Source organism: Phasianus colchicus, chromosome 6 (assembly GCF_987193195.1).
Source record: "Phasianus colchicus chromosome 6, bPhaCol1.hap1.1, whole genome shotgun sequence".
NCBI lineage: Eukaryota > Metazoa > Chordata > Aves > Galliformes > Phasianidae > Phasianus > Phasianus colchicus.
In genome coordinates, this window is record NC_143441.1 from 6,096,320 (window position 1) to 6,110,821 (window position 14,502).

Genomic DNA, 14,502 nt, shown 5'->3' on the forward strand with positions numbered 1-14,502 from the left:
CTTCTTTGGGCACGTCACTGGGGCATCTGCAAGGCGATTACTCGCTGTAGGTTTTGCTGCTTTCTATGGCTTCGTTTGCTTTTCTAAAATAAGCTTGTGTGGAAGTCCACCATTGGAATCGTAGCATTGTTTCGATTGGAAGGGACCCTTAAAGGTCATCTAGTCCAGCTCCCTTGCAATGAACGGGGACAGATCAGAACATGCTTTTTTGTTTTCCTCCTTGATAAGGGAATCTCAGTTCTGTAACTTGGAAAACTTCTGATTTACCTTTTTAACGCTCCTTCCTTTGACTTATAACGCTTTTTAAAAGATGTGGCTTTCTTGCTTTTCTTCTATCACAGTTATGCTATGAACTTGTGACAAGATGCTTTTTTTTTTTTTTAAGGACTCAACAGAAACATCTGAGATTGACATGCATCCAGCTCCCACTAGAGCAACGTGAAGCTAAGAGGTGATATACGCATAGTGAAAGCTGTTGTTATTGGAAGAAAGGAGGCTTGTTTGAAGTGATGTGCATGTCAGCACAGGTTTTTAACAACAACTGGTTTCCTTTTCAGTGAAGAAGAATGTCGTTGTTTAAAGCTCGAGACTGGTGGTCCACTGTACTTGGGGAGAAGGAAGAATTTGATCAAGGCTGTCTGTGTGTTGCTGATGTCGATAATAGTGGCCAAGGTAAATCCAGAATTACTTGACTAATGACTACACAGCTGCAAGTTTGCTGTTACCAAAGCAACCTGCAGTGAAAACTTGTTAGCCAGGCTAATTGGCTAGTTAGTTTAATGTCTGCTATCTTTAACGTGTCTCTGTAGACTTGGTAAGACACATTCAATGCAATTTGTCTTTGTATATCCCTTCTAAACATGCGAATTCTTGCTTGTGTTCAGTAATAATTTCTCTCTTGTTTTATTTTATCAGTGGTAGATATTTTCTTTAAAATGGCTCACCGAGTGCAACATAGGGAACAGAACATGGGAGTAAACACAGAAATTCATGAAAGGACTTATGGGAAAAAGTAGAAGAAAAAAAAAGGGGGGGAGAAAAAGGAGAGTGAGAGTTAATAAGGATGTGTTTTAAACAAACAAACAGCCTTTTGTGCCTGGAAAATATGAGGACATTGAAATAAGTGACAGAGTTAACCCTGCTGTTCTGTGTAGTCACTAATGAAAGTGAAGTATGGAACTGACATGATGTCTCTTTGAGGACATAACTACAGTAGTTTATGATCTTTGCTGTCAGTGAGAGTTCATGTTCAAATAATAAATATTTGGGAACTTCTTATTCAAGACTGTTCATCTGATTCAAGATATGTTTTTCTTTACTATGGGTTCTTGAGTTTGATTTTACTGCAGGCAGACTTTTCTTTCTCTTCCTTTTTCGGGAGAATTTGAGCTATGTTACTATTTTGTGTGACCTTTTTCAGTAAGAACTGACTGAAGGCATTACAGATTGAAACTTTTCTTTGTGGAAAAAAAGTGAAACTGATTAAAAGCAGGGCTTAAAGTGTTTTGTGGGAGAACTCTTGTATTTACTTCTAAGCATTATAGATTATAGAATGACTTAGATTGGAAGGGATCTTTTAAGATCCTCTTGTTCCAACTTGCCATGGGCAGGGTTGCTCCCCTCAAGGTCAAGGTGCCCAGGGCCCCATTCAGCCTGACTTTGAACACCTCCAGAGATTGGGTGTCCTGTGCCAGTGTCTCACCACCCTCTTGAGTAAAGAATTTCTTCCTAACACCTAATTGAAATCTCACCTCTTAGTTTAAAGTCATTCTCTCTTGTCCTATCCTGTTAGACCATGTGAAGAGTTGATCCCCCTTATAAGCACCCCTTGTATATTGCTAAAGCACAACGAGGTCTCCTCAAAACCTTTTATTGGATTTGAGGTTTATTTGCATTTATGATAACGATGCTGTGTATATAAAAGAAAGAGGTACTGGAAATTCTTTTGCATTTTTTATAGTTATCATGGAAGCTGATTCTTTCATTTTTTTTTAATGAATAATTTTTGTTGCTAGTCTTTTAGTTGTTAGTTAATATTTGCATGTTTCAGATGCTAATTCCAGAAGAAGCACGATGTAGCTATTCCACTTCTTTTTGAAGTAAGTGTCTGTCTCCAAAAGCTGATCTCAAGGCCTTGTTTTCTTCTGATGTAGTAAATATCTGTATTTAGTTTAGGTCTGCTGACATTTATCCAAATGCAGACACAAATTTTAACAGTTCTGCTGATGCTGATATGCATATACACAGATCCTAGATGTTGAAGCTAAAAGTTTGAAATATTAAAAACCATAATGTGATTTTTTTTTTTTTCCAAGAAGTGTGAACATCAGTCTGAAAGTACAGAATGGTAACAATGGTTACTGTTACCACCAAGATGATTGCTATACTGCATCCTTTGCTGTCAGGTTTTACTGGGGGAGTAAACACTAAATACTGTTGATGTAGTTACTCTGACATAGAAGACAGAGCATAGTAAATGTTAATCAGGCCACGTGTATGGGAACTGTTGAGTCAAAGCCTGAAGCACTGATTGATCACCTGGGGCAAGCTCTGAGTCAGCCATGAGCACAGGTGAAGGCAATTCAGCTGTGTGACCGAAGGGGTGGAGCCTGGCTGCACCTCTCCTAGACCCCATTTAAGGGCTAACTGAGCCAGGGGAAGGGTCTCTTGCTGGAGATCCCTCCTCTGTGGAGTCTTTCCTGTGAGCCTACGTCTTTGAATACATGTGAGTATTCCTTCCTTGTTTGTTTCTTTTCCCACTTTCTCCACGGTAAGCTGTCCAGCTGTAACACCACCTGTAATGCCATGTTAATGCCCTGTTGTTTTAGGGAATTCTTTGCAGCTCTTCAGAAGTAAAATTAATTCTACGTGTACTGTTGTGTTTTGTAATCTCATTTGGTTATTTCTTGCAGATAAGATTATTGTGGGCAGTTATATGGGATATCTCCGTATCTTTAATCCACATCCTGTGAAACCTGGAGATGAAGTGCAAGCTGAGGACTTGCTCTTGGAAGTGCAGTTACGAGAGCCAATACTACAGGTGGAAGTGGGCAAATTTGTTTCGTAAGTTAACAACAGCCTGTGTTGCTGATCACTATTTAAGGCTTAGATGTGGTTTTCTTTTCTCGTTTTGGGTGGTGTGGAATGTCTGTTTTGACCTAATGCCTAACTAGAGGAAGATCTTCCAGGTACTTATACTATTTTCTTGAAGTGCTTAGAACAGGAGGGAAGTTATACTGAAGATCTTGGGGTATTAAGAAAGCATGCCAGTAATACTTTCTTGTAATTCCAGTGTCCTGAGATGCAATGTTGCCATTTGGAGGGCATTTGATAGAGAATTGAAGATCCTTAATGAATTTAGTAGAAATAAGTGGCCAGGTAGAGGAGAGACACTGCTGAGATTTGGAGGAGGGAGAAGCTGAGTGTTGAATTCCAACATATAGAGTAAAGCAAGACTTCATATGTTATATGACTTCTTCATTATTGTTTAATTCACTTAGTTTCCATGCAGCTAGTAAAAAAAAAAGTATGTTTTTAACAACAACTGATATGGCTGCTGAATAGTATTTGTTTGAGAAAGTGATCTTCTTGTTCATTTAATTCTTTAAGGCTTGACAGCACCTTGTTTGGAAAGAATTTCAAGCTGACCAGGGAAAACAGTTGGCATGCTTTTTATGCATAAATCTAGGGGGAAAAATGTTCTGTAGCAGTTTGCCTTAATTTTGCAATTAGCTTCAAGCACTGAAGTGTATATTAAGGAAGATTAGTACTAGATTGTTTTAGGCTAGCATCTAGCCCTCTCAAACCTTAGGATCTTGCCAAAACCTGAAAGTAATCGTGATGTTTTACTTGAGTTTTTCCTCATGCATTTGACTTGAATTATATCTGAAAACAATACTCTTTTCCTCCCCGTTTATATTTTAATTTAATTTTTTTTTTTACAGTGGTACTGAAGGACTTCATCTGGCTGTGCTGCATTGCCGAAGACTCTGTGTGTATGCTGTTTCAGGTTAGTTTACTGATGCAAAGTATCTTGTGATTATTATTATTATTTTGAAGCACATTCTGAAGTTGGATTAGGTTAAATGCTAAACTCAGTATGTACAGAGTGTTTTCTCATCACCCTGAAGAGCTGCAGTCACATTCCCTTTCTCTCTCGTGTATGAAGAAGAGACATTAGTAATTATGTCAAAATATTTCCTAGTGGTTAATAGATCTGGTGATGTGCTCAGTGCATGAGATGCTGTGTTGTGTATTTATAGTGGGTATTGTTGGAGACCTGCTTTACTCTCTCTGGTGTTCTAGTTACTCTCCCACAGGAAGATGGAGTTGATCTGACTTACTGAAGTCCTGGCATTGCTCACAGAGATTAGTTCTGAGTCTTAGCTTGTTTAGTGTCAGCATATGAAAGCCTGAAGGATTTATCTGAGTAAAAGTGCTTGTGAATGACTGGCTGTCATTACAATTTTCAAAATAGGAGTTGCTGTTCAAGATACCGATGGTCAAATAGTTGTTTAAGGACGACTTATGTGAAACAATTCCTATAATTATTTCACAGAATTGAGTTGGAAGGGACCTTTAAAGGTCACCAAGTCCAACTCCTCTACAATGAACAGGGACATCTGTTAGATGTCTAGATAGGTAGAACAGGTTGTCAGAGCCTAGTCCAGACGACCTTGAACATTTTTACAATCCTTTAATAGACTTTTCATAATATGTAAGCATTCATGATCTAATGAATGCTCTATTATCTAAATATTTTATACTTATAAACAAACTCATTCCAAAAATGAAGATCACTACTTTACGCTTCCACATCAAATTACTGTTTCATAAAGTGGAATTTTACTTGTTTTATACATGTTGTCATGTGTCAGTTATTCATACTGCAGTTTCATTTTAATCTCTCTCCTACTGGACAGATGAAAGCACCCTTCAAGGCTGATTAATATATAGTATAGGTATTGTATTACAGTCAGTATACACAGACTTTCTCTGTTTTTTCCTCTGCTGTTGATGTGTAAATACTTGTCAAGGCAGGGCTGTGTCTTCCAAGTCTGTCCCAGTGTTCTCCAGAATGTGGGCCTGCTTTCATGCAACCACTTAAAAACACTATTGGATTTGATTTGGAGCAGTTGCCTGGAAGGATAGCATAAGCTACAAATCTTCCCACTTTAAGATGAATGTTGAAATAATCCTTGTGTACCTAAAGTTAGGACAAAATGTAGCTTAGATCTCATTCACTCAAGAGGTGTTTTTTCCTAAGCTGATGTGACTGTTGTCAAAAATTTTTTTGCTTGCTGTTAGGATTCTCAAAGTGTTACTCTACTATGAGTAATTTTCCTTGGGAGTGGGTGGACTTTGATAACCAAAAGGTGAGCCTTAACTTCACTTTCTTCTAGTTCCCTGAAGAAGTCAGGAAATTAGTTCTTGCAGAGAATATGAAGTGTAACAAAAATCATTTTTTAATATTATGTGTATGTGCCTCTATCTTACCAGTATTGATCACTGCACTGAGTTTCAGACTGAGTAAAGGCAAGTGATAAATGTAGACTAAATGTAATATATTTGTATTAAATATAGTTTATAACTGGCTACAGTTCAATTTGAAACAAGCTGAGCCTGCTTTGTTGGATATAATATATCCATTACTGACTGGAGAATAAGAATTGCACCTCTTTGAGTAGACTTTTTCTGATATTAAAGGTGTGCCTGACATGAATAAAATTATGGGTGAGTAATAAAATCTCAGCATCTTGCTGTTTCTGCCTTCAGCTTTTATTTTTTATTTTTATTTATTTTTAAACCAGTAGTGTCAACTCATCTCAAAATCAATAGGAGTAAGCGTTTTTCAGGTTGCTCTTTAAACTGGTAAACCTTTAACTGTATGGATCCGTGTGTTCTTGTTTACAACCTTGATTAATGCAATCATGTATACTTTTTTTCCAGAAACTCTGGGGAATGTAGAACATGGTAACCAGTATCAAATCAAACTGATGTATGAGCACCATCTTCAGCGAACTGCTTGTAATATGACTTATGGACCCTTTGGTGGTGTGAAAGGTAAGTTCTTTGCTGCACACTGTTCATTGTTTGTTGTTTACTTGTGAACAGTTGGGGATTAGCTTAAATTTTGAAAGGTGTTGTGCTGCTGCTGTCTAGAGGAGACTGTATTTCTAAATGATAATGTAATTTCTCTGATGCATAGAAAAATAAGTTAAAATGAGGCAAAGAGTATTAAGTACAGAACAGTTGTTGTATTTTCTTTGTCTTGAGCAAGTAATGAGCTTATGAGGATAGAATTGATGGAGGGGGAGGGGGGATAACAAAGAAAAAAAAAAACCCTGACATTGAAAGTATTTGCTTTTGTCTGTGCTTTAATTCTGTTTTGCTTTTTGGCAACTTTCTTATTCTAGATGAAGAACAGTCAACACTTCTGTACTCTGATCCTAAAATGCATCGTTAAAGACATATATAATGCAGTCTTACAAAAGAAAACAAACAAAGCTAAGATTGGAAAATGTAACAGTGGGAAGTAATTGTTGGGCTACTTTTAGTTTGAAATATATATTTTAGTCTTTGAACTTCTGTGATTTTTTTTTTTAATTTGGAAACATTTAGATTTGCTCTTCATGCATTACTTTCTGCATGTTTTCTTAGAAGCATTGTGAGATAGTGGTCATCTGCACTAATAATGTTTCTATGCTTCTCAGCCTAATGCCACTTCAATAGGCAAAAAGCCTTCTGAGATAATATGTCAAATTTAGTCAGAGAACCTCTCAGTTCTGTAGCTGTAATTTTCCAGTAATAATCCTGCAGTGCCTTACCTTAAAGTCAAGCTTGTCCCTGGGAGAGAATTCAGCTGATACCAATTTATACTGATCAAAGATACTTTTTCCTGCTAATTTTACCCAAACACCTTGGAGAAATGTGTGAATTAAGTCATTAGAATGAGAAGGTAAGCAGTATTGTGGATGTTTTGAGGAGTGAATGTATAGGGCACAGACATATGTGTTCTCATCTAAAAGAGATACTGATTTTTCTTAAACAAAAAAACAAAAGAAAACCCACAACTGTGAGGAAATTATAACTAGATTCTTGACATTCTGCAGTGGAACTGCAGTAATGGATGGATTGAGGGATTATAAGCTAAGGTTATTAGTGATAAGACAAAATATCCATTTATTCTGCAGAACTGCATGGTGGTAAAATCTCTGGGTTTTTGTGCCATGTATGTTTGTTTACTGTAGATATGCAGCAGCTCATATTTGATGTTGGATTTATCTTATAAGATAGCTTATCAAAGCTGTGTGGGATGCAAATCAGATAATGAGGAAAAGACCTTTGCAAGCTGGGGAAACCAGATAATGTTTACCTCAGAACCTACCGAGCCAGCCAAACACTTTCTAATTCCTAAGAGGGTCAAACCAACAGTGACTGCTGACAGAAAAAAACTCAGTAGGAGCAGCAAAGGGAACTCCAGTGTGTTCTGTAGATTTCTCTTATTTTCTAGTAAGACTTTCTTTCCCAGCTTGTCAAAACTGCCCTCCTTTTCCTTTATTTCTCATGTTGCAGTTTGCCTTAGTGTAATCATTGCTGTGGGGAAAGATTGGCTCAAGTCTTGTTTTGATGTGGCAAATGTTAATAAAGAATGAAGACAGACATATTTTTGTTAGTAATGACTAATCCCCATTACTATCATGAGATAAAGAAGCTTTAAAGCCTAAATCTAGGAAAAGTATATTAATTTGTTATCAGGCACCTGAACATTCTCTGAGGCAGGTATTAAAGCAACAGAGAAATAGGTGAAGTGGATACTAGAAAATGGACTCGATTTATGTGGCTTTTATGTGCATTTCTTGGATTTAATATCTTTCTTTGTTGGTTTAATTGAAAATCTGACTAGATTTCTTGTCAAGGCTGTATATTTAGTATGTCCTAGCCTGGACGATACTGAATCTGGTCTGTATGTTGTTTATTTTGTTAGTGTAACATCTTTAAGTATCCCATTCTCTACTTGAGGGTTATGAGTGATAATGTCTGTATTTTGCATCTTGGATGACCAACCAAAGTGAATTGGTAGAGTGGTCTACCAAGTGCTGTTAACTTTAGTAACTGGACAGATGCTTGGCCTGGCCTGTTTTGTTGTCTGTATGTGTCTTTGGCAGATGTTCTGTGCTGTGGTTGAGCTATCTGCTGTATAAATAAAGACATTTGTTTTGACTGTGTGACTTCCACAATTCTGCATTTCTTGCTGGGTATTTTTCTAACAATCTATATCACTGACAGGGAAGGTTAATTCATAATGGTGTAAGTGCTATAAATGTGCAGCAGTGAGCCTGCATTGCAGTTTGTGCTCTATATCATGCTCTAGAAGAAGTGAACTAGCTGAAGGGTTTTTTTGTATTTATTGCCTTCTCTGTTACTTGTGTAGCAAATGGGTATCTTTTCTCATTGTTGTATCCTTGAAACAATGAGAAGCTGAAAGAGGCACTTCGGAGGTCATGTTTACAGATCTACTGAAGCTGATAGGGGAGAAAGGCAATTGAGCAGAACGAGTACAAGGAAAGCAGGCTGTGGGAGTGTCGAGGAGGAGGCAAAATGTAAATCCCCCCCAGGAACATAATCTTTCATCTGAGGAAGCAAAGAATTCTGCAGGGGGTGACAGAACACTCAAGCTGTGGAGTTGCTCGGTCTTGGTTAGGTTTCTCTTGCAGAAGACAATGCTGTGGGTTTTTTAATGTGGAAATCCTATTTCTATACCTTTCATGGGGAAGGGTCATTATGTGCAGCCATAGTGGTTCAAGGTGGCAAAAGAAAAAAATCAGTTTTTGTATACTGGTTTGCACTGTTGTCCTGTGACTCCTTGATTCCTTTCTTTGTACTAGCAGTTCTTTGCATACCTAGTTAACACTGTTTTATGTGGCTTTATTCTTTTGTTATTGTTGTTCAATTCCTTCCAAGTAGTTGCTTGTCAATTTAATAGGAACTGAAGAAAATGACCACTTTGCTACTGCTGTCTCATACCTCAAATAAAATACCTCTTGGCATTCAAGTTTCTGCTGTAATGATTTATAATCTGATTTCCACTCATGTGCAGAGCCTGTGCTGTCCAGCATGTGTGTGCTGCTGTAGCTGTGGCCTTAACTCAGATGCAAAGTGCTCTGTTAGTCTCTTGATGCTTTAAGATTGCAGTCAGTTTCTTTAACTTTGTGAATTGCTGAAAATCCTGCAGTTCCTGTTGGGTCCATTCAAAGGTTGTAGAGACAGATTTGTTAGATTTGTTTGGACCAGAAAGCGTTTGTTTTTAATTTTTCTGGTTGTATTGTTGTGCAGTCTGCTCTCCTAGTTTACAAAAAGTGTAGCATCTTTGGGGATAAACTGCCTGACATTTTTCTTATGGGTGTTGGTTGACCTGGAAACCTAGCAGAGCTTTATAGAAACTAAGCAGAATTGAGCTATTAGAAGCAAGTACACTACTGCTGTTTCATGGTTCAATTTGGTTATGAAGTTTCACCAGGACTCCTTCTGTTTTTTGGAGTTAAACATTTGCTTACTCTGCCTGTGCATATTATTAGGGAGTAGGATTTCTCACAGCTTTTGTTAATGTGGTATTTGGGGAAGGACATCTCTGCAGTCATTTGAAATGTTTAATGAAAGAATTAAAATCCACTCACTAATTGTGTATCACATATTCCCAGTCAGTTTCTTCCAGTTAAGTTTTGTTCTCCTGTCCCTGCTAGTTTGCATCAGTGTACCCGTGTTGTGTTACGGTTTGATCTGTTCATCTGCTGGTTTGTTTAGGTGAGAAGTGATGGAGTTATAATACATATGGGTAAACTGTTATTTCTTGATTGTGTTTTTTTTTTTTGGTCTTCTGTATGCATTAAGGAAAACGCTATTAGAGACTCCTCTGCTGAAGAGAGAACTGTGAGATGAGCAGAAAGCAACCTGAAAGGATAGCTGCTAGCAGCTTCATTGATGGTGGCGTTTTCAAATTAAATGTTTTTTAAAATGGTGTATGAAATGTGGCTCAGTGACCACTAGATGGTCCTCTCCTTACAGCTATTGGTTACTAGGCTGTGTCTCTGCATCGGCCCTAATACTTGTACCAATTCTACAGGTGTATCTATTGCAAGACTAAATGTAGTGTAGGAAATACAAAAGCACATTCTGTGAACCTTATTATGTTTTTTTAAACTAAAACAGAAGTATTCTGTTGGTTGCAGAATTTTGGTAAAAAAGGCAAAATGAACTTCTATCTTCCAGCTAAGCTGTTAAGGTGCCAGGGAGTGGGAAATAAAAACGAGGAGATTCCTTGTGTGTTTAGCTAGTCTTCTAAACAGAACTAGTAGAAATGGCTTAAAAACATGAATGGAAACAAAACAGAACCTGAAAGGAATCAAATATAATTTGATCTAATTGTAGGCACAGTTAGTTGTCTGTTACTTAGTGTGTGGAAAGCTGTAACAAAGAGGGGTTGTATTGTAGAGCTTTCTTTGCACTTCTTTGATGCTTTAACTTTACATTTGTTTCTTGTTGTCTCAACGCTGGTACTAAAATGAGAACTGTTAATATGACTTGGGAAGATCAACTAATTATTCTGTGCTTAAAAAAGACTCTGCCATCTTTAGCCCAGACTTGTAAAAACTGACTTGATTTTTTTTCATTACTTTGCTATGTGGAATGTCTGTACTCTTGTTATCATAGAGCTGTAAATTGAGTTTCTTCTGCAATGACCTTGTTCTAGCATATGGATCTTCTTAGGATAATTAATGATAAAATTATGGAAGCTAGTGCTGTTTTTTGTTTTTTTAACTAAGTGAACTCTTAAGCCAGCCACAAAATGTCACAGCCCTTAAATAATGAACAGATTCTTATGATCTATTTTAATTGAAATATAAGATTTCAAAAACATGAGGTGACTCTAAGCTTTTATCTGTTGCAACAAAATGAAATTGAGAAAGTGGCATGTGCTTTTCTATGATTTGTAGAGGACTCAGTCTAGAGAAAAGATTTGTTCTGTACAGCCTTTCTAATCATATAACATGAACTGTCCTTCTATAAAATTATCGTGGCATCGTGCAATTATGCCACCAAAGATTACTGTGTTAACGATGGAACTTCTGTTGTAAAAAGTGATGTTTGCTGACAGCTCACAGCATCTTGGAAACAGCTTACTGTTTTCACATCTGTAGCTTGCCATTCAGTGCCTTTATAAGGTACTTGAGTCAAATGCAAAATCACTGGGTAGTATTATAGAATCTGATTTCACTTCATAATAGTGGAAGGATGGTTTCCATGCTTCTGGTGTGTTTTTGTTTGGGAGAGAAGTGCATAACTTAAATATACGTACTGTCTTTGGTCACTCGATACAAAGGTCTACTCTTCACCATCAAAGTCTGAATTGAGAGCTCATCTAATATGAGTGAGGACACGTCAACATTTCTGTGGTTCTTCTGTGACATGGAGGCACCTGTGCTGGGTTTGAAACAGAACAAATACTAATGTGCAGCTTGAGACTTGCTTGCTGTTTTAGAAGCTTAGCTTGAAGACTGGACAGCATTTCTCAAATGTCTTATGTAAAGTACCAGGAGATTTAAGGTCAAGTAAAATAGTGTATAATGTTGTACTGGTCTGGCAAACCCTAAATATTTTAACTTTTCTTTGGCTGATTTGAAAGTCATTGCTTCACTTAAGAGCATGCTAATGTTCCTATTAAAAATGGGGAAAAAAAAATGAAAAATTTAACAGGAAGAATCATGTGTCTAAGTTGTAAACCTAGGATTCAAATAACAGAATGAAGTGGAATCAGTATTGATTTAATTGAAAATTCCTTTTTTTCCTTGTTCTTTCTGCAGTAGTGCATCTTCATTTCAGTTCTTAAGGAAGGCATAAATCCAACACTAGTCTAGAAATTGTTGAGTCTTATTAAGCAATATTATACATGTTTTTTCTCTTTGTGGAAGTTAAAACAATATTTATCAAAACAATGGGAGTATGGTTTTCTCTATGTAGGTATAAAGTGATTAGACCAAAAGCCAGCCATTAAACTTTGATATCACTTGATCATGCTTTTTTTTCTTCTTCTTAAATTTTTGTTTGCAGTTTTAGCAAATTAATGTGCAAATTCTATGAGAAATAACATACTACATCCTAACATTATTTTAATTAAAAGACCTTAAAATGGGTTGAATCTTCTCTAGCTGTGCAGAAATCTTGCTGAACCACTTTATCAGTGTTAGCTTCACTTATGTGAAACGATAGCAGTGAACTGTTTTCATATGGCAACAGTAAAAATTTTATGGATGGTTAATCAGTCAAAGAGAATTATGAACTGCTTACTTATGAATCTGGTGAATTTACATATTGGTACAGGAGATGGACATTAAAACCAACTTTTACCTTGGAGCAAAGCACTAAATTCATATTACTTTAAGTATGTACCGTCTCCTTCTAATGTGGTGTTCGGATAATTAGTGTCACAGACATCTTAAAATTGTATGTACAACATACAGAAATTAGCACTTTCCTGTGCTTTGACTTTCTTGTTCATGTTGAGAGTGCTTAAACATCACGTGTTGTCTTGCCCTTAGAGAAATCTGAGAAAGACGCTGTGATATGGAGAATCACTTGTATTCCTACACTTCCAGTTTCTGTTGGATAGATTACAATCCCTCCAGTTCATAGCCATTAACTGAAGTCCTTCCACATCTTGAGAAAGAGTCAGTGTGCTACTTGTGCTCCCTTCATAAAAGGAGAGATTTACTGATGTGTAGCCTGCTCTGTTCTGCTTGTAAGAAATGGCAATGGTGTTCTCTTACAGAGTAGAGGAAGTAACCTGACTGCTGCCTTCAGTAAGTGAGCAGATCAAGCTGCAGTTTCCATTCTTTGCCTTGTTTGTCTTGAGTCAGATACGTGGCTAACACTCAAGGAAATTCTTTTGGAAGCAACTTCTGCTGAAACTGCATAAAGACTGGAGAAGTGCTTTGCGTAAGAAATACAACTGCTTGGAGCTTAGGCAGTTTTACAGATTATCACATGCACGTATAACCACACAAAATGTATTATTGAATGGTGGGACCAGATAGTGATGAATAAAGAAACAGCAGAGTGACAGGAGCAAATGCATCAGTCTTCAAAGCATAGAACTTCAGTGTGAAGTTCAGGATTTCCAAGCTACTATCTGGAGAGCCTAGGATGCCTAATCATATGTTATATTAGGAGCAGGTGACCTTTCCCACTGTGTTCTCAAATCATTCTCTGGGAAATCAGTGTTACATTAAAGTGGTTTTACAAACAGTCTCAATTCTTCTAGTTTTCTTTTTCAGTGCATTCTACTGATACAGATGCCTTTCACATAAGAATTGAAGAAACAGCATGTTGACAGTTAACCAGTGGGATGCACAAACTATTGTATTACCATATAATGGAATAGAATACTAATAGTATCTGGTGGCAGAGAGTGGAGGTATAGTTTAGTATCCTAATTTTTTTAGTTACTAAAATATTTGAATGATATTCTTTTAGAGATGCTAGCTTTCATTGGAAACACAGTATTACCATTTTGTACGACTCCACAAAATATAATTGCATCAACTAATAGTTGTAACTAATTAGAGAGTTTGTCTTACTCTTATGACCTACTCAAATGAATTGATAAGCAATTTAGAGTTTGATTCTCCTAATAATGCACAGGCTTTGGAATTGACTTTTTAAAAAATATTTTGAACTGAAACCCTAATACCCTGAAGTTGACTTCCAGTGTTGATCAGACTTGTTTCAAGTTGTTCAGTGGATGCTGTACCAATGAAAGGAAGTAATAAAACAATAGCAAAGGGAAGGTGAAAAAGGAAGTACAACTTTGACATGAAAAAGTTACAAGTGAAGAAAAAAGTGTGAAAATACATTGAACCTATCTCTTTTTTCTCAGCAAATGGTCTTGAATTAATTTTAATTTTATTATAGCACCGACCCAGAGGTGAAGTATGTTTGAGTGTTACAACAAAGAGGGTGCTATATGGAAGAATTTTTTTAATAATAAAATACAACATATGTGTAAACCATGCAACCTTGTAAGAGGAAACTTTATAAGAAGGGTAGACTGTGCTTAACTTTTCCACAATTCTGCAAGAATAAATTTTATTAGGTGTTAGTTTAAAAAAAAAAAATTATCAGCTGAGTTTCATGCTGTAAGGTTAAATGATTCTTATGGCTATGTTTTAATACAGCAGCAGTATGATTTTGGACTTGGATTTATTGGCTACTTCTCTTGAGGACCAGAGAGATTAAGTATTACCTTTCTTTTGAATTGCTTCTGGATAAAGAGATTATTTGGAAGAGGCTTGTTTTTGGGGAGTTTTGTTCATGGAATAGATCTACTGATCAGTATTTCTAAATGCTTCCTCACATCACTTTTAAAGCCTGCTAGTAGCATTTTTTTTTTTTTTCCAAATAACAGAGTTAGAACTTCACTAAAGTAAATGTGTGAATGGGAAAATA

The 14,502-nt window shown here is 36.7% G+C and overlaps 1 protein-coding gene across 12 annotated transcripts in view; it reads left to right on the forward strand.

Moving 5' to 3' along the window:
• BBS9 (Bardet-Biedl syndrome 9) overlaps nt 1-14,502 on the forward strand; it is a 279,729-nt gene that overhangs the window by 723 nt on the left and 264,504 nt on the right. For 11 of the 12 annotated variants that reach the window (XR_016467632.1, XR_016467633.1, XR_016467634.1 and 8 more), the window contains exons 2-6: nt 386-451; nt 558-672; nt 2,913-3,063; nt 3,945-4,009; nt 5,950-6,063. Coding sequence is in view for 9 of the 12 variants with exons in the window: in XM_090142279.1 (XP_089998405.1) it covers nt 567-672; nt 2,913-3,063; nt 3,945-4,009; nt 5,950-6,063 (436 nt within the window). In the remaining 3 variants the exon portion in view is untranslated. Of the gene's footprint in view, nt 1-385; nt 452-557; nt 673-2,077; nt 2,100-2,912; nt 3,064-3,944; nt 4,010-5,949; nt 6,064-14,502 lie in introns of those variants that run through there. The other variant, XM_090142277.1, reaches the window with a different exon arrangement.